General features: G+C 46.9%; 5 protein-coding genes across 5 annotated transcripts; all 5 read right to left on the bottom strand.

Annotated features, from left to right (window-relative positions):
- Window positions 1–610: 610 nt before the first annotated feature.
- On the bottom strand, window positions 611–985 carry LOC134735334 (transcription initiation factor TFIID subunit 13-like). The gene has a single exon (XM_063629801.1). The coding sequence runs from the start codon at window positions 983–985 to the stop codon at window positions 611–613; it is 375 nt and encodes a 124-aa protein (XP_063485871.1).
- Window positions 986–5,708: 4,723 nt separating this feature from the next.
- On the bottom strand, window positions 5,709–6,305 carry LOC134735333 (TATA-box binding protein associated factor 11 like protein 2-like). The gene has a single exon (XM_063629800.1). The coding sequence runs from the start codon at window positions 6,303–6,305 to the stop codon at window positions 5,709–5,711; it is 597 nt and encodes a 198-aa protein (XP_063485870.1).
- A 1,694-nt stretch (window positions 6,306–7,999) lies between these two features.
- On the bottom strand, window positions 8,000–8,374 carry LOC134735332 (transcription initiation factor TFIID subunit 13-like). The gene has a single exon (XM_063629799.1). It carries the CDS (start codon window positions 8,372–8,374, stop codon window positions 8,000–8,002), a length of 375 nt encoding a protein of 124 aa, XP_063485869.1.
- A 4,723-nt stretch (window positions 8,375–13,097) lies between these two features.
- Window positions 13,098–13,694, bottom strand: LOC134735331 (TATA-box binding protein associated factor 11 like protein 2-like). The gene has a single exon (XM_063629798.1). It carries the CDS (start codon window positions 13,692–13,694, stop codon window positions 13,098–13,100), a length of 597 nt encoding a protein of 198 aa, XP_063485868.1.
- A 1,694-nt stretch (window positions 13,695–15,388) lies between these two features.
- LOC134735330 (transcription initiation factor TFIID subunit 13-like) lies at window positions 15,389–15,763 on the bottom strand. The gene has a single exon (XM_063629797.1). It carries the CDS (start codon window positions 15,761–15,763, stop codon window positions 15,389–15,391), a length of 375 nt encoding a protein of 124 aa, XP_063485867.1.
- Between the last annotated feature and the right edge of the window lie 2,164 nt (window positions 15,764–17,927).

The following is a 17,927-nucleotide window of genomic DNA, read 5'->3' as shown; positions in this document are numbered from 1 at the left end:
CGGATCACGAGGTTCAGAGATCGAAACCATCCTGGCCAACATGGCGAAACCCCGTCACCACCAAAAATACGAAAAGTTAGCCAGGCATGGTGGCAGGCGCCTGCACTTCCCAGGAACCCGAGAGGCCCAGGAAGGAGAATCACCCGAACCCGGGAGGCGGAGCCCGCAGTCAGCCGAGATCACGCCCCTGCACCCCAGCCTGGCGACACAGCGAGACTCCCTCTGAAAAAAAAAAAAAAAAAGAAAAAGAAAAAGAAAAAAGCTACAGTATAGCTCACAAGGTTACAAGGGCGTAAACATACCTAACACGCAAATACGACTTTATCCTTCAGATAGTCAAAAGTCAGAAGGAACGACACGGTTTGCAAGGTACTTTGACTTATGCGTGGTCATTAAAACCCGGTAAGTGATTAAAGTATGGTAATACAAAGGCAGGCAACGACATGCACCAATATCACTCTAAAATCAAAAGCATAAAAAGAAAGGCTGAAAACTCTCTGTTTCTCCATCTTTCATTTACACGGCTAGATATCAGAACCTTACTTTAGAAAATATACAATTATGATATCTGGTTTCCCCAGATGGTAATTTTCAGAATCTACAAAAAGTGTCAAGATGCGTAATTTGCTTCATCGAATGCTTTTCTAGCTCGTTTCAATTCTTCATTCATAGTAAGCAAGTCTTTCACCCTGGCAAACTTCCTTGGGTCCTTTCGAATCAAGAAGATGATATCTTCAACTTGTACTCGACCTTGTCTTCCAATTGACATTGCCTTGTGAGTCATTTCAGTGATATACTTTATGACAAGATCTTCAAGAATATCCACTGACTCAGTATAAGGATTCTGGTCATCCCCAAAGCCATACATCATACATCGCAATTCTTTAGAAAAAAGTCTCTTTCTTTTACCCTGTCCACCTTCTGCACCTCCTCCAATTTCTTCATTTCCTTCCTCAAAGGTGGGGTCTTCTTCCTCGTCTGCCATCCCACTGGCCCGCCGACCCACAGCCCAGAAACTTTCAAAGATTTTGGCTGCTATGTTTCTGGCGAGCCATAGATTAGTCACAAGTGGACACAGCTCCCTGCCTCCCCTTCCCACACACAAACACACACACTGCTTTATCTCACTTCCACAATATGGAGAAACCTGTGGATGGAGAGTTTATTAGTTTTAGATGAATGCAGAAGAAATTCTCACCAATTTTGGATATTGAAAACAAACCCCGGCTCACAGCTCAGAAGTTCTACTAGGCCAAGTGACTGCCTCCTGCTCAGAGTCACACGAGGGACCTCCAGGATGGGTCTGTCTGTGGGGTCGTTGCCTTCACCTGAGAAGAATCTGGCGTCGATCTGATTCGAGTTCGTGGCAGAATCCAATTCCTCAGGTATGTGAAACCCAGGCCCACTTGTTTGTTCTGCCAGCTGCCGGGAGGATGCTCTGAGCTCTTACAGGTGTTGCCCAGGTCTGGGCCGTGCAGCTCCCTGGGTCTGCACCTCCAGGGCTGAGGAATCACCCACAGGGGAATGGAATCTCAGGGAGGTTCAGTCCCAAATAAAGAGCACAGACGATTGAATTAGACCCAGCCCTTAACAGCTATTGTTTCAGGGTAATCCTAATCTAATCAGGGCTTTGGGCGGGCTCCTCAATTCGAGGTTCCGTCCGCACCCAAGGGAGGGGCAGAGGCAGGGCTAGGCTCTGGGGAGGGCGGGGCGGGAAATGCCGGGGGCATTTCAGAATTCTGGATTCCTCACAGAATCGCAAAGTTCACATTTCACAACAATAAAGAAAACAATGAGGGTAAAAATGAGACCTTTTATGAAGTTGCACATTAGAAAACTTAAACGTCTGAGAAAAAAATCTCTAACTCATAGGGAAACAAGTGGTTTATCACATACTCTGAAATAGACTGGGCTGGGTGTGGGGAATATGAAAATATGATTTCTGTGTTCTGCTGTTGTATTGTATTGTATTGCATATTATTTATTTATTTTCGAGACAGAGTCTCCCTCTGTCCCCCAGACTGGATTGCAGTGGCCTGATGGCAGCTCACTGCAGCCTCTGCCTCCTGGGCCCAAGCAACTCTCCTGACTCAGCCTCCAGAGTAGCTTGGAGCAACTGTGCGCGCCACCACGCCAGGAGAAATTTGTATTCTTTAAAGTAGAGAGGAGGTTTCACCATTGTGGCCAGGCAAAGCCACAGCCTGGCAGGCGCCACGAAGACCCTGGCCACTGCAGCCGCCGGCAAGAGGGCGCCGCCTACAGGAGGGATCAAGAAGCCTCACCGCTACAGGCCTGGCAGTGCGCAAAATCAGAAAGTACCAGAAGTCCACGCAGCTTCACCTCCTCAAGCTGCCCTTCCAGCGCCCGATGCGCAAGATCGGGCAGCACATCATCCGGGACGTGCGCTTCCAGAGGGCGGCCATTGACGCCCTACGGGAGCCCAGTGAGGCTTCCCTGGTGCACCTCTTTGAAGACACCTAGCTGTGTGCCGTCCATAAAAGCCCTGAACTCTTCTACCCTATATATGTGTATTAGCGCTCTGCTTTGTACCCCCTTCCAGAGGAAACACAAATCCATCAATTGATCATTTAAGCCTTTCTAGCTTGGGTACAACTTTTCGCGTAGCTGTACTTGTAAGCTCTGTACTTTATACTTCCAGAGACTAGACCCTAGACAGTATCTGCTTGGAATAGTGGAGCTAGCTGGCTTCAACTTTATTTAGGCACATGCTAATTACTTGTGAGGGCAAAGGCGGGCAGTGAGGTTCTTAAGCTGACCCCGAAATAGTAAACTTTGGAAAATAGTCAAGTACGGTCACTTTATTTGTTAGATATCTTGTCACCACCTTACCAGCACCAGTCAGAGACCACATTTTTCTAGGTAGTCTCCATAGGTACATTATGAGAAAGACTTTACGACTTGTAGTGAAGCTCCAGGAAAAACCTCATTGTCGTAAACGTGTAATACAACCAGCCATGAAAGCAGTCAAAGCTTTCTCCTGAAAAGATAACACTGTCTACAGATTTCTTTCTTGAGAGCTGTGGCTATGTGATATTACATATTGAGAAGATTTCGTATGCGATTATTAAAAAGTCAGGAAACAACAGATGCTGGCAAGGCTGTGAAGATACAGAAACACTTTTACAACGTCTGTGAGAGTGTAAATCAGTTCAACCATTGTGGAAGTCCGTGTGGCGATTCCTCAAGCATCTAGAACCAGAAATACCATTGGACCCAGCTATCTCATTACCGGGTATATAGCCAAAGGGTTATAATTCATCCAATTACAAGGACACATGCACAGATATGCTCACTGCGGCACAGTTTGCAAGAGCAAAGGACCTGGAACCAACCCAAATGCCCATCAGTGATAGACTGGATAAAGAATATGTGTGGTATATACACCCGGGAATACTAGGCAGCATAAAAAAGAATGAGTTCGTCTTCTTTGCAGTGACATGGACGACCCTGGGGACCATCATTCTCAGCAAACTAACACAGGAACGGAAAAGCAAACACCACATCTTCTCACTCAAAAGTGGGAGTTGATCAATGAGAACACATGGACAGAGAAAGTGGAACGTGACTCTCCGTGGCCTGTCACGGGGTGGGGGGCCAGGGAAAGGAGAGCATTAGGACAAACACCCAAGGCATGTGGGGCTTAAAGCCTAGATGGTGGGTGGATTGGTGCAGCAAACCGCTATGGCACATGTATACCTTGGTAAGAAACCTGCACGTTTTGCACTAGTATCCCATAACTTACAGGAAAAAACAAACAAAAAAATGCGTAGGGACACTGAACCCTCTCAACTAATCCAGTTTTCCTCTCTGAGAGAACAACGCTGTGTTCCTGCTCTTGAGCTGACCTCTGAGACCTTGATGTGAACTTGTTTCTGTCTTCAGCAGTTCAGATTTACTCAGACCCCACTCAATGTATTGAGTTCTATGAGGGGCAAGAGAAATGTTCTAAGCTTGTGTGTGGAGTCGCCATCAGCACTGCCCTCTGCTGATGCCTGTCTAGACCGCAGGATGCTTGGGCCAGGTTCTCTTTTCCTCTAGTGTTCTGAAAGGGCCAGAGCTGCCACATCTGCCAGAATACAGCTTCCAAGACTGCTCCATGCTATGGAAAAGGAATGAGCTGAGAGCCATGTTAAGACTGGGAGATAATGAGTCTCTAGGACCTTACTTCCTTTGGGAGCTCAAGCACTTTCATTTCTGAGGGAGCCCTCCCATCTCCATGAGTTCTGCCAAGAACCTGTACCCTCCTTGTGTCTCTAAGACACACCGGTCTAACTTGTGGTACGCCCAGGCAAGAAAGTTGGTTAAAGGAAAGGAAAGCTGAAGAAGGCCAGAATATGGAGGTATGAAACGGAATTTCCCAATTCTTGGTAAAATTTAGAAATTTCCGTAATACCCAAAGGCAGATGCTACGTACCATAAGTCCTATTTTAGCAGCAAAAGCTGAGGGTATGAGGAAATACAACTATATTGTATGGGGGTTTATTTGGCTCCAGGAAGAAAGAGTACATGTTATTCTGCATTCCATATTAGAGCAGAACAATGGGGTCTTTTCGAAAATTTGGCTTTCACTCTGTGATTCAGGGGGCACATGGCAGAGGGAAACACACTGAAATGGAACCACGGATATCTGTGAGCTGTGCTGGGAAGGTTCAGGGTGATTCCGTCGTAAGTCTCAGGTCTTTATTCTGTAAAGAAAAATTACTCAATTGCATCATAAAGATACAGCAGAGTATGTCCAAGTAGAGTTGGGAATAACTTTGTCACTCGTGATGAACCTACTTGGTCCGATATTTTAATATCTTCCCCCATGTCTGTGTACTCAGGTTTGATTTTCCGAGTGGATCATCGGTGGAATCAATAAAATCAGGAATACTCTAAGGCAGTGTTTTGAACTAAATTTCAGTGTCTCTGGATGAACCGGCCATATCACCGTGTGTAGCAAACATGAAGTATCAACAGGCTGTCTGTATGCCTTTTCAACTACATAGAAGTTCGCTACAAATGGCGGCGTGAGGAAAGGTGATTTTGGAATTGGATGCTCTCTCGTCTTTTACGATGCATCTATACTATATTACATTCTAAAACAGTAAAGGATCACTTGCTGACGTAAAGCACAGTAGGCAGGAATAGGAGAAGGGTCAACTGAGAGAAAAAAAAAAGCTTTGTGATGTAATTTTTATTTCTGCAGTTTGGAAAAGAGTTTAACTGTTTTTGTGATGACTCACAAAAATACATAAGGGCATGAAAATTACCCAGGACAACATTCAGGAAACATTTCTGGCGCCTTCACTTACTGAAACCCAGACATAAGCATTCCAGCAAAGACACGGCAACAGCAGGCTTCAGCAAGGAACCGTACAAATGTCCTGGAAAGGGCTTCCCTCTCTGAATGCAGCTTCCTGTCCACAGGATGCTCAAGGCCCAGGCACCTTTATTCTTCCAACTAGAAAGACATACAAAAAGGCCTCAACATGACCTCGGAGGCCCAAACATTTAGCCAAGGCTACTACCAAACAATCTGCTGTCTTCATCCAGGTAAGGGCAGCTTGACGTCTCAAGACACTAAGATGGTGGGTAAATCCAGGGTAGACTGAGATGCAGAAGCTCCAGCAAACGCAGTCCTGTCACTGAAAGACGAATGCAGTACTTATGCCTGCACAAACAGACCCTTCCCTCTGGCCTTGGGCCTAGAACATGATTTTTTGGTAGTTGCTGTTGGGGAAGAGGCCCTTGGGCTTTAACCTGCGAGCAGCCTCCCTTAAATGCTTGGGCTGCAGTGGGGGCTTTTCTCCCCACATCTCACACACGTCCAGGGCCTCTTCCAGCACCTCTCCGACGAAGACCTTGGCTATTCCAGCCATGGCAATGGCCACGTTCTCAGGCTCCGATCCGCCAGTGATAGAATGCATCAGACCTGCAATGCGTGCTTTTGGGAAAGCTGACCGGCGACACACTTCGTAGCGGGCCAGCTGCTCCTCAGACATGGCAGACAGCAGGGTTGCCATCCTCTGAGCCTCCTCCGCATCCACGGTGGGCTTCCTCTCCTTCTTTCCTTTGGTATCTCTTTTCCGTCCTTTGGCTGCAGGAGGAGCTGAGGCTGAGGCTTCACTGTCGCCTTCTGTGAGGTCCGTGACATCCTGACTGCTGAGCTCACCTTCCTGACCCCTGGGTTCTTCCAAGTTCCCATCTAGGTCCTCAGGGAGCCCGTCCTTGTTGCTGCCCTTCAGACCTTGGGGCGTGGCGAACATCTCAGCAGACACAACTGTTTGCCTGCCTGTCTCCATGGGTGAGACTCAGGTCTGCTCCGTGACAGCAGCTGTAGCAGCAGAAGTTACAGCTGGGGTGGTTTGATTATGGATCCGAAGTGAGATTTTGAGAACCATCCTTTTTCTTGTTTTTTTTTTTTTTTTTGATTTACAGATCATGTTTATTAAGCGGCACTCAAAATGTTAAGTCTCATAAACAATAACATTCAGTGATCGACTTCAATCCAACTGTAATCCTTACTTTAAACTAAGGGCAAGAATAATTTTACGCATAGAGCAAATACCCACAAAACCTGGGTATTCCGAACTACAAACATGGTTTCCACAGCCACCTATGGTTTTAGGCAAGGACACATTTCCACGACGAACAAGTACTTACAAATATGTTAATAAAACACTAACGCAAACGCTTACCCTGCCGTCAGCATTTTAAGCAATGCCATTCCTGCTACTGAAAGCATTTATTTTAAGAAGCTTGAATTTGATCCGGGAAAACGTGTTCTCCTAAAACTTTAACAGGATGTTATCAATCCAAAGTGATTTTAAATCAAAAAGCCTTCCAACACAGCATTAAGTATTGTGAAAGCAATGTGAAACTTGCTTTCTGTTTTTTTGTTTGCTTGTTTGTGTGGAGACGGCGTCTCGCTCTGCCGACCAGGCTGGAGGGCAGTGCAGCGATCTCGGCTCACCGCAAGCCCCTCCTCCCGCGTAGACGCCATTCTCCGGCCTCAGCCTCCCGAGTAGCTGGGACTACGGTCACCCGCCACTGCGCCCGGCTAATTTTTTGTATTTTTAGTAGAGACGGGGTTTCACCGTGTTAGCCAGGATGGTCTCGAACTCCTGACTTCGTGATCCGCCCGCCTCGGCCTCCCAAAGTGCTGGGATTACAGGCACGAGCCACCACGCCCGGCCTAGTTCATTCTCTTTAATAATGAACTAGACAGTAAACTAGTTGTTGTCTAAAAACTTCAGAATACATGAAGTACAAGCCTCAGCTGTCAAGTCAGAAATGCCATTTCGATTTCACATATTAAATAGCTACAGTAGGCCAGGCTCGGTGGCTGGCGCCTGCAGTCCCAGCACCGTGGGAGGCCGAGGCAGGCGGATCACGAGGTTCAGAGATCGAAACCATCCTGGCCAACATGGCGAAACCCCGTCACCACCAAAAATACGAAAAGTTAGCCAGGCATGGTGGCAGGCGCCTGCACTTCCCAGGAACCCGAGAGGCCCAGGAAGGAGAATCACCCGAACCCGGGAGGCGGAGCCCGCAGTCAGCCGAGATCACGCCCCTGCACCCCAGCCTGGCGACACAGCGAGACTCCCTCTGAAAAAAAAAAAAAAAAAGAAAAAGAAAAAGAAAAAAGCTACAGTATAGCTCACAAGGTTACAAGGGCGTAAACATACCTAACACGCAAATACGACTTTATCCTTCAGATAGTCAAAAGTCAGAAGGAACGACACGGTTTGCAAGGTACTTTGACTTATGCGTGGTCATTAAAACCCGGTAAGTGATTAAAGTATGGTAATACAAAGGCAGGCAACGACATGCACCAATATCACTCTAAAATCAAAAGCATAAAAAGAAAGGCTGAAAACTCTCTGTTTCTCCATCTTTCATTTACACGGCTAGATATCAGAACCTTACTTTAGAAAATATACAATTATGATATCTGGTTTCCCCAGATGGTAATTTTCAGAATCTACAAAAAGTGTCAAGATGCGTAATTTGCTTCATCGAATGCTTTTCTAGCTCGTTTCAATTCTTCATTCATAGTAAGCAAGTCTTTCACCCTGGCAAACTTCCTTGGGTCCTTTCGAATCAAGAAGATGATATCTTCAACTTGTACTCGACCTTGTCTTCCAATTGACATTGCCTTGTGAGTCATTTCAGTGATATACTTTATGACAAGATCTTCAAGAATATCCACTGACTCAGTATAAGGATTCTGGTCATCCCCAAAGCCATACATCATACATCGCAATTCTTTAGAAAAAAGTCTCTTTCTTTTACCCTGTCCACCTTCTGCACCTCCTCCAATTTCTTCATTTCCTTCCTCAAAGGTGGGGTCTTCTTCCTCGTCTGCCATCCCACTGGCCCGCCGACCCACAGCCCAGAAACTTTCAAAGATTTTGGCTGCTATGTTTCTGGCGAGCCATAGATTAGTCACAAGTGGACACAGCTCCCTGCCTCCCCTTCCCACACACAAACACACACACTGCTTTATCTCACTTCCACAATATGGAGAAACCTGTGGATGGAGAGTTTATTAGTTTTAGATGAATGCAGAAGAAATTCTCACCAATTTTGGATATTGAAAACAAACCCCGGCTCACAGCTCAGAAGTTCTACTAGGCCAAGTGACTGCCTCCTGCTCAGAGTCACACGAGGGACCTCCAGGATGGGTCTGTCTGTGGGGTCGTTGCCTTCACCTGAGAAGAATCTGGCGTCGATCTGATTCGAGTTCGTGGCAGAATCCAATTCCTCAGGTATGTGAAACCCAGGCCCACTTGTTTGTTCTGCCAGCTGCCGGGAGGATGCTCTGAGCTCTTACAGGTGTTGCCCAGGTCTGGGCCGTGCAGCTCCCTGGGTCTGCACCTCCAGGGCTGAGGAATCACCCACAGGGGAATGGAATCTCAGGGAGGTTCAGTCCCAAATAAAGAGCACAGACGATTGAATTAGACCCAGCCCTTAACAGCTATTGTTTCAGGGTAATCCTAATCTAATCAGGGCTTTGGGCGGGCTCCTCAATTCGAGGTTCCGTCCGCACCCAAGGGAGGGGCAGAGGCAGGGCTAGGCTCTGGGGAGGGCGGGGCGGGAAATGCCGGGGGCATTTCAGAATTCTGGATTCCTCACAGAATCGCAAAGTTCACATTTCACAACAATAAAGAAAACAATGAGGGTAAAAATGAGACCTTTTATGAAGTTGCACATTAGAAAACTTAAACGTCTGAGAAAAAAATCTCTAACTCATAGGGAAACAAGTGGTTTATCACATACTCTGAAATAGACTGGGCTGGGTGTGGGGAATATGAAAATATGATTTCTATGTTCTGCTGTTGTATTGTATTGTATTGCATATTATTTATTTATTTTCGAGACAGAGTCTCCCTCTGTCCCCCAGACTGGATTGCAGTGGCCTGATGGCAGCTCACTGCAGCCTCTGCCTCCTGGGCCCAAGCAACTCTCCTGACTCAGCCTCCAGAGTAGCTTGGAGCAACTGTGCGCGCCACCACGCCAGGAGAAATTTGTATTCTTTAAAGTAGAGAGGAGGTTTCACCATTGTGGCCAGGCAAAGCCACAGCCTGGCAGGCGCCACGAAGACCCTGGCCACTGCAGCCGCCGGCAAGAGGGCGCCGCCTACAGGAGGGATCAAGAAGCCTCACCGCTACAGGCCTGGCAGTGCGCAAAATCAGAAAGTACCAGAAGTCCACGCAGCTTCACCTCCTCAAGCTGCCCTTCCAGCGCCCGATGCGCAAGATCGGGCAGCACATCATCCGGGACGTGCGCTTCCAGAGGGCGGCCATTGACGCCCTACGGGAGCCCAGTGAGGCTTCCCTGGTGCACCTCTTTGAAGACACCTAGCTGTGTGCCGTCCATAAAAGCCCTGAACTCTTCTACCCTATATATGTGTATTAGCGCTCTGCTTTGTACCCCCTTCCAGAGGAAACACAAATCCATCAATTGATCATTTAAGCCTTTCTAGCTTGGGTACAACTTTTCGCGTAGCTGTACTTGTAAGCTCTGTACTTTATACTTCCAGAGACTAGACCCTAGACAGTATCTGCTTGGAATAGTGGAGCTAGCTGGCTTCAACTTTATTTAGGCACATGCTAATTACTTGTGAGGGCAAAGGCGGGCAGTGAGGTTCTTAAGCTGACCCCGAAATAGTAAACTTTGGAAAATAGTCAAGTACGGTCACTTTATTTGTTAGATATCTTGTCACCACCTTACCAGCACCAGTCAGAGACCACATTTTTCTAGGTAGTCTCCATAGGTACATTATGAGAAAGACTTTACGACTTGTAGTGAAGCTCCAGGAAAAACCTCATTGTCGTAAACGTGTAATACAACCAGCCATGAAAGCAGTCAAAGCTTTCTCCTGAAAAGATAACACTGTCTACAGATTTCTTTCTTGAGAGCTGTGGCTATGTGATATTACATATTGAGAAGATTTCGTATGCGATTATTAAAAAGTCAGGAAACAACAGATGCTGGCAAGGCTGTGAAGATACAGAAACACTTTTACAACGTCTGTGAGAGTGTAAATCAGTTCAACCATTGTGGAAGTCCGTGTGGCGATTCCTCAAGCATCTAGAACCAGAAATACCATTGGACCCAGCTATCTCATTACCGGGTATATAGCCAAAGGGTTATAATTCATCCAATTACAAGGACACATGCACAGATATGCTCACTGCGGCACAGTTTGCAAGAGCAAAGGACCTGGAACCAACCCAAATGCCCATCAGTGATAGACTGGATAAAGAATATGTGTGGTATATACACCCGGGAATACTAGGCAGCATAAAAAAGAATGAGTTCGTCTTCTTTGCAGTGACATGGACGACCCTGGGGACCATCATTCTCAGCAAACTAACACAGGAACGGAAAAGCAAACACCACATCTTCTCACTCAAAAGTGGGAGTTGATCAATGAGAACACATGGACAGAGAAAGTGGAACGTGACTCTCCGTGGCCTGTCACGGGGTGGGGGGCCAGGGAAAGGAGAGCATTAGGACAAACACCCAAGGCATGTGGGGCTTAAAGCCTAGATGGTGGGTGGATTGGTGCAGCAAACCGCTATGGCACATGTATACCTTGGTAAGAAACCTGCACGTTTTGCACTAGTATCCCATAACTTACAGGAAAAAACAAACAAAAAAATGCGTAGGGACACTGAACCCTCTCAACTAATCCAGTTTTCCTCTCTGAGAGAACAACGCTGTGTTCCTGCTCTTGAGCTGACCTCTGAGACCTTGATGTGAACTTGTTTCTGTCTTCAGCAGTTCAGATTTACTCAGACCCCACTCAATGTATTGAGTTCTATGAGGGGCAAGAGAAATGTTCTAAGCTTGTGTGTGGAGTCGCCATCAGCACTGCCCTCTGCTGATGCCTGTCTAGACCGCAGGCTGCTTGGGCCAGGTTCTCTTTTCCTCTAGTGTTCTGAAAGGGCCAGAGCTGCCACATCTGCCAGAATACAGCTTCCAAGACTGCTCCATGCTATGGAAAAGGAATGAGCTGAGAGCCATGTTAAGACTGGGAGATAATGAGTCTCTAGGACCTTACTTCCTTTGGGAGCTCAAGCACTTTCATTTCTGAGGGAGCCCTCCCATCTCCATGAGTTCTGCCAAGAACCTGTACCCTCCTTGTGTCTCTAAGACACACCGGTCTAACTTGTGGTACGCCCAGGCAAGAAAGTTGGTTAAAGGAAAGGAAAGCTGAAGAAGGCCAGAATATGGAGGTATGAAACGGAATTTCCCAATTCTTGGTAAAATTTAGAAATTTCCGTAATACCCAAAGGCAGATGCTACGTACCATAAGTCCTATTTTAGCAGCAAAAGCTGAGGGTATGAGGAAATACAACTATATTGTATGGGGGTTTATTTGGCTCCAGGAAGAAAGAGTACATGTTATTCTGCATTCCATATTAGAGCAGAACAATGGGGTCTTTTCGAAAATTTGGCTTTCACTCTGTGATTCAGGGGGCACATGGCAGAGGGAAACACACTGAAATGGAACCACGGATATCTGTGAGCTGTGCTGGGAAGGTTCAGGGTGATTCCGTCGTAAGTCTCAGGTCTTTATTCTGTAAAGAAAAATTACTCAATTGCATCATAAAGATACAGCAGAGTATGTCCAAGTAGAGTTGGGAATAACTTTGTCACTCGTGATGAACCTACTTGGTCCGATATTTTAATATCTTCCCCCATGTCTGTGTACTCAGGTTTGATTTTCCGAGTGGATCATCGGTGGAATCAATAAAATCAGGAATACTCTAAGGCAGTGTTTTGAACTAAATTTCAGTGTCTCTGGATGAACCGGCCATATCACCGTGTGTAGCAAACATGAAGTATCAACAGGCTGTCTGTATGCCTTTTCAACTACATAGAAGTTCGCTACAAATGGCGGCGTGAGGAAAGGTGATTTTGGAATTGGATGCTCTCTCGTCTTTTACGATGCATCTATACTATATTACATTCTAAAACAGTAAAGGATCACTTGCTGACGTAAAGCACAGTAGGCAGGAATAGGAGAAGGGTCAACTGAGAGAAAAAAAAAAGCTTTGTGATGTAATTTTTATTTCTGCAGTTTGGAAAAGAGTTTAACTGTTTTTGTGATGACTCACAAAAATACATAAGGGCATGAAAATTACCCAGGACAACATTCAGGAAACATTTCTGGCGCCTTCACTTACTGAAACCCAGACATAAGCATTCCAGCAAAGACACGGCAACAGCAGGCTTCAGCAAGGAACCGTACAAATGTCCTGGAAAGGGCTTCCCTCTCTGAATGCAGCTTCCTGTCCACAGGATGCTCAAGGCCCAGGCACCTTTATTCTTCCAACTAGAAAGACATACAAAAAGGCCTCAACATGACCTCGGAGGCCCAAACATTTAGCCAAGGCTACTACCAAACAATCTGCTGTCTTCATCCAGGTAAGGGCAGCTTGACGTCTCAAGACACTAAGATGGTGGGTAAATCCAGGGTAGACTGAGATGCAGAAGCTCCAGCAAACGCAGTCCTGTCACTGAAAGACGAATGCAGTACTTATGCCTGCACAAACAGACCCTTCCCTCTGGCCTTGGGCCTAGAACATGATTTTTTGGTAGTTGCTGTTGGGGAAGAGGCCCTTGGGCTTTAACCTGCGAGCAGCCTCCCTTAAATGCTTGGGCTGCAGTGGGGGCTTTTCTCCCCACATCTCACACACGTCCAGGGCCTCTTCCAGCACCTCTCCGACGAAGACCTTGGCTATTCCAGCCATGGCAATGGCCACGTTCTCAGGCTCCGATCCGCCAGTGATAGAATGCATCAGACCTGCAATGCGTGCTTTTGGGAAAGCTGACCGGCGACACACTTCGTAGCGGGCCAGCTGCTCCTCAGACATGGCAGACAGCAGGGTTGCCATCCTCTGAGCCTCCTCCGCATCCACGGTGGGCTTCCTCTCCTTCTTTCCTTTGGTATCTCTTTTCCGTCCTTTGGCTGCAGGAGGAGCTGAGGCTGAGGCTTCACTGTCGCCTTCTGTGAGGTCCGTGACATCCTGACTGCTGAGCTCACCTTCCTGACCCCTGGGTTCTTCCAAGTTCCCATCTAGGTCCTCAGGGAGCCCGTCCTTGTTGCTGCCCTTCAGACCTTGGGGCGTGGCGAACATCTCAGCAGACACAACTGTTTGCCTGCCTGTCTCCATGGGTGAGACTCAGGTCTGCTCCGTGACAGCAGCTGTAGCAGCAGAAGTTACAGCTGGGGTGGTTTGATTATGGATCCGAAGTGAGATTTTGAGAACCATCCTTTTTCTTGTTTTTTTTTTTTTTTTTGATTTACAGATCATGTTTATTAAGCGGCACTCAAAATGTTAAGTCTCATAAACAATAACATTCAGTGATCGACTTCAATCCAACTGTAATCCTTACTTTAAACTAAGGGCAAGAATAATTTTACGCATAGAGCAAATACCCACAAAACCTGGGTATTCCGAACTACAAACATGGTTTCCACAGCCACCTATGGTTTTAGGCAAGGACACATTTCCACGACGAACAAGTACTTACAAATATGTTAATAAAACACTAACGCAAACGCTTACCCTGCCGTCAGCATTTTAAGCAATGCCATTCCTGCTACTGAAAGCATTTATTTTAAGAAGCTTGAATTTGATCCGGGAAAACGTGTTCTCCTAAAACTTTAACAGGATGTTATCAATCCAAAGTGATTTTAAATCAAAAAGCCTTCCAACACAGCATTAAGTATTGTGAAAGCAATGTGAAACTTGCTTTCTGTTTTTTTGTTTGCTTGTTTGTGTGGAGACGGCGTCTCGCTCTGCCGACCAGGCTGGAGGGCAGTGCAGCGATCTCGGCTCACCGCAAGCCCCTCCTCCCGCGTAGACGCCATTCTCCGGCCTCAGCCTCCCGAGTAGCTGGGACTACGGTCACCCGCCACTGCGCCCGGCTAATTTTTTGTATTTTTAGTAGAGACGGGGTTTCACCGTGTTAGCCAGGATGGTCTCGAACTCCTGACTTCGTGATCCGCCCGCCTCGGCCTCCCAAAGTGCTGGGATTACAGGCACGAGCCACCACGCCCGGCCTAGTTCATTCTCTTTAATAATGAACTAGACAGTAAACTAGTTGTTGTCTAAAAACTTCAGAATACATGAAGTACAAGCCTCAGCTGTCAAGTCAGAAATGCCATTTCGATTTCACATATTAAATAGCTACAGTAGGCCAGGCTCGGTGGCTGGCGCCTGCAGTCCCAGCACCGTGGGAGGCCGAGGCAGGCGGATCACGAGGTTCAGAGATCGAAACCATCCTGGCCAACATGGCGAAACCCCGTCACCACCAAAAATACGAAAAGTTAGCCAGGCATGGTGGCAGGCGCCTGCACTTCCCAGGAACCCGAGAGGCCCAGGAAGGAGAATCACCCGAACCCGGGAGGCGGAGCCCGCAGTCAGCCGAGATCACGCCCCTGCACCCCAGCCTGGCGACACAGCGAGACTCCCTCTGAAAAAAAAAAAAAAAAAGAAAAAGAAAAAGAAAAAAGCTACAGTATAGCTCACAAGGTTACAAGGGCGTAAACATACCTAACACGCAAATACGACTTTATCCTTCAGATAGTCAAAAGTCAGAAGGAACGACACGGTTTGCAAGGTACTTTGACTTATGCGTGGTCATTAAAACCCGGTAAGTGATTAAAGTATGGTAATACAAAGGCAGGCAACGACATGCACCAATATCACTCTAAAATCAAAAGCATAAAAAGAAAGGCTGAAAACTCTCTGTTTCTCCATCTTTCATTTACACGGCTAGATATCAGAACCTTACTTTAGAAAATATACAATTATGATATCTGGTTTCCCCAGATGGTAATTTTCAGAATCTACAAAAAGTGTCAAGATGCGTAATTTGCTTCATCGAATGCTTTTCTAGCTCGTTTCAATTCTTCATTCATAGTAAGCAAGTCTTTCACCCTGGCAAACTTCCTTGGGTCCTTTCGAATCAAGAAGATGATATCTTCAACTTGTACTCGACCTTGTCTTCCAATTGACATTGCCTTGTGAGTCATTTCAGTGATATACTTTATGACAAGATCTTCAAGAATATCCACTGACTCAGTATAAGGATTCTGGTCATCCCCAAAGCCATACATCATACATCGCAATTCTTTAGAAAAAAGTCTCTTTCTTTTACCCTGTCCACCTTCTGCACCTCCTCCAATTTCTTCATTTCCTTCCTCAAAGGTGGGGTCTTCTTCCTCGTCTGCCATCCCACTGGCCCGCCGACCCACAGCCCAGAAACTTTCAAAGATTTTGGCTGCTATGTTTCTGGCGAGCCATAGATTAGTCACAAGTGGACACAGCTCCCTGCCTCCCCTTCCCACACACAAACACACACACTGCTTTATCTCACTTCCACAATATGGAGAAACCTGTGGATGGAGAGTTTATTAGTTTTAGATGAATGCAGAAGAAATTCTCACCAATTTTGGATATTGAAAACAAACCCCGGCTCACAGCTCAGAAGTTCTACTAGGCCAAGTGACTGCCTCCTGCTCAGAGTCACACGAGGGACCTCCAGGATGGGTCTGTCTGTGGGGTCGTTGCCTTCACCTGAGAAGAATCTGGCGTCGATCTGATTCGAGTTCGTGGCAGAATCCAATTCCTCAGGTATGTGAAACCCAGGCCCACTTGTTTGTTCTGCCAGCTGCCGGGAGGATGCTCTGAGCTCTTACAGGTGTTGCCCAGGTCTGGGCCGTGCAGCTCCCTGGGTCTGCACCTCCAGGGCTGAGGAATCACCCACAGGGGAATGGAATCTCAGGGAGGTTCAGTCCCAAATAAAGAGCACAGACGATTGAATTAGACCCAGCCCTTAACAGCTATTGTTTCAGGGTAATCCTAATCTAATCAGGGCTTTGGGCGGGCTCCTCAATTCGAGGTTCCGTCCGCACCCAAGGGAGGGGCAGAGGCAGGGCTAGGCTCTGGGGAGGGCGGGGCGGGAAATGCCGGGGGCATTTCAGAATTCTGGATTCCTCACAGAATCGCAAAGTTCACATTTCACAACAATAAAGAAAACAATGAGGGTAAAAATGAGACCTTTTATGAAGTTGCACATTAGAAAACTTAAACGTCTGAGAAAAAAATCTCTAACTCATAGGGAAACAAGTGGTTTATCACATACTCTGAAATAGACTGGGCTGGGTGTGGGGAATATGAAAATATGATTTCTGTGTTCTGCTGTTGTATTGTATTGTATTGCATATTATTTATTTATTTTCGAGACAGAGTCTCCCTCTGTCCCCCAGACTGGATTGCAGTGGCCTGATGGCAGCTCACTGCAGCCTCTGCCTCCTGGGCCCAAGCAACTCTCCTGACTCAGCCTCCAGAGTAGCTTGGAGCAACTGTGCGCGCCACCACGCCAGGAGAAATTTGTATTCTTTAAAGTAGAGAGGAGGTTTCACCATTGTGGCCAGGCAAAGCCACAGCCTGGCAGGCGCCACGAAGACCCTGGCCACTGCAGCCGCCGGCAAGAGGGCGCCGCCTACAGGAGGGATCAAGAAGCCTCACCGCTACAGGCCTGGCAGTGCGCAAAATCAGAAAGTACCAGAAGTCCACGCAGCTTCACCTCCTCAAGCTGCCCTTCCAGCGCCCGATGCGCAAGATCGGGCAGCACATCATCCGGGACGTGCGCTTCCAGAGGGCGGCCATTGACGCCCTACGGGAGCCCAGTGAGGCTTCCCTGGTGCACCTCTTTGAAGACACCTAGCTGTGTGCCGTCCATAAAAGCCCTGAACTCTTCTACCCTATATATGTGTATTAGCGCTCTGCTTTGTACCCCCTTCCAGAGGAAACACAAATCCATCAATTGATCATTTAAGCCTTTCTAGCTTGGGTACAACTTTTCGCGTAGCTGTACTTGTAAGCTCTGTACTTTATACTTCCAGAGACTAGACCCTAGACAGTATCTGCTTGGAATAGTGGAGCTAGCTGGCTTCAACTTTATTTAGGCACATGCTAATTACTTGTGAGGGCAAAGGCGGGCAGTGAGGTTCTTAAGCTGACCCCGAAATAGTAAACTTTGGAAAATAGTCAAGTACGGTCACTTTATTTGTTAGATATCTTGTCACCACCTTACCAGCACCAGTCAGAGACCACATTTTTCTAGGTAGTCTCCATAGGTACATTATGAGAAAGACTTTACGACTTGTAGTGAAGCTCCAGGAAAAACCTCATTGTCGTAAACGTGTAATACAACCAGCCATGAAAGCAGTCAAAGCTTTCTCCTGAAAAGATAACACTGTCTACAGATTTCTTTCTTGAGAGCTGTGGCTATGTGATATTACATATTGAGAAGATTTCGTATGCGATTATTAAAAAGTCAGGAAACAACAGATGCTGGCAAGGCTGTGAAGATACAGAAACACTTTTACAACG

The sequence above is a fragment of the Symphalangus syndactylus genome, chromosome 20 (genome assembly GCF_028878055.3).
Source record: "Symphalangus syndactylus isolate Jambi chromosome 20, NHGRI_mSymSyn1-v2.1_pri, whole genome shotgun sequence".
Classification (NCBI taxonomy): domain Eukaryota; kingdom Metazoa; phylum Chordata; class Mammalia; order Primates; family Hylobatidae; genus Symphalangus; species Symphalangus syndactylus.
This window is presented reverse-complemented; position numbering and strand designations above follow the sequence as displayed.

Excerpts from the sequence above, each read along its gene's own strand:
- LOC134735334 (XM_063629801.1), bottom strand. The coding sequence starts at position 985 with ATGGCAGACGAGGAAGAAGACCCCACCTTTGAGGAAGGAAATGAAGAA.
- LOC134735333 (XM_063629800.1), bottom strand. The coding sequence starts at position 6,305 with ATGGAGACAGGCAGGCAAACAGTTGTGTCTGCTGAGATGTTCGCCACG.
- LOC134735332 (XM_063629799.1), bottom strand. The coding sequence starts at position 8,374 with ATGGCAGACGAGGAAGAAGACCCCACCTTTGAGGAAGGAAATGAAGAA.
- LOC134735331 (XM_063629798.1), bottom strand. The coding sequence starts at position 13,694 with ATGGAGACAGGCAGGCAAACAGTTGTGTCTGCTGAGATGTTCGCCACG.
- LOC134735330 (XM_063629797.1), bottom strand. The coding sequence starts at position 15,763 with ATGGCAGACGAGGAAGAAGACCCCACCTTTGAGGAAGGAAATGAAGAA.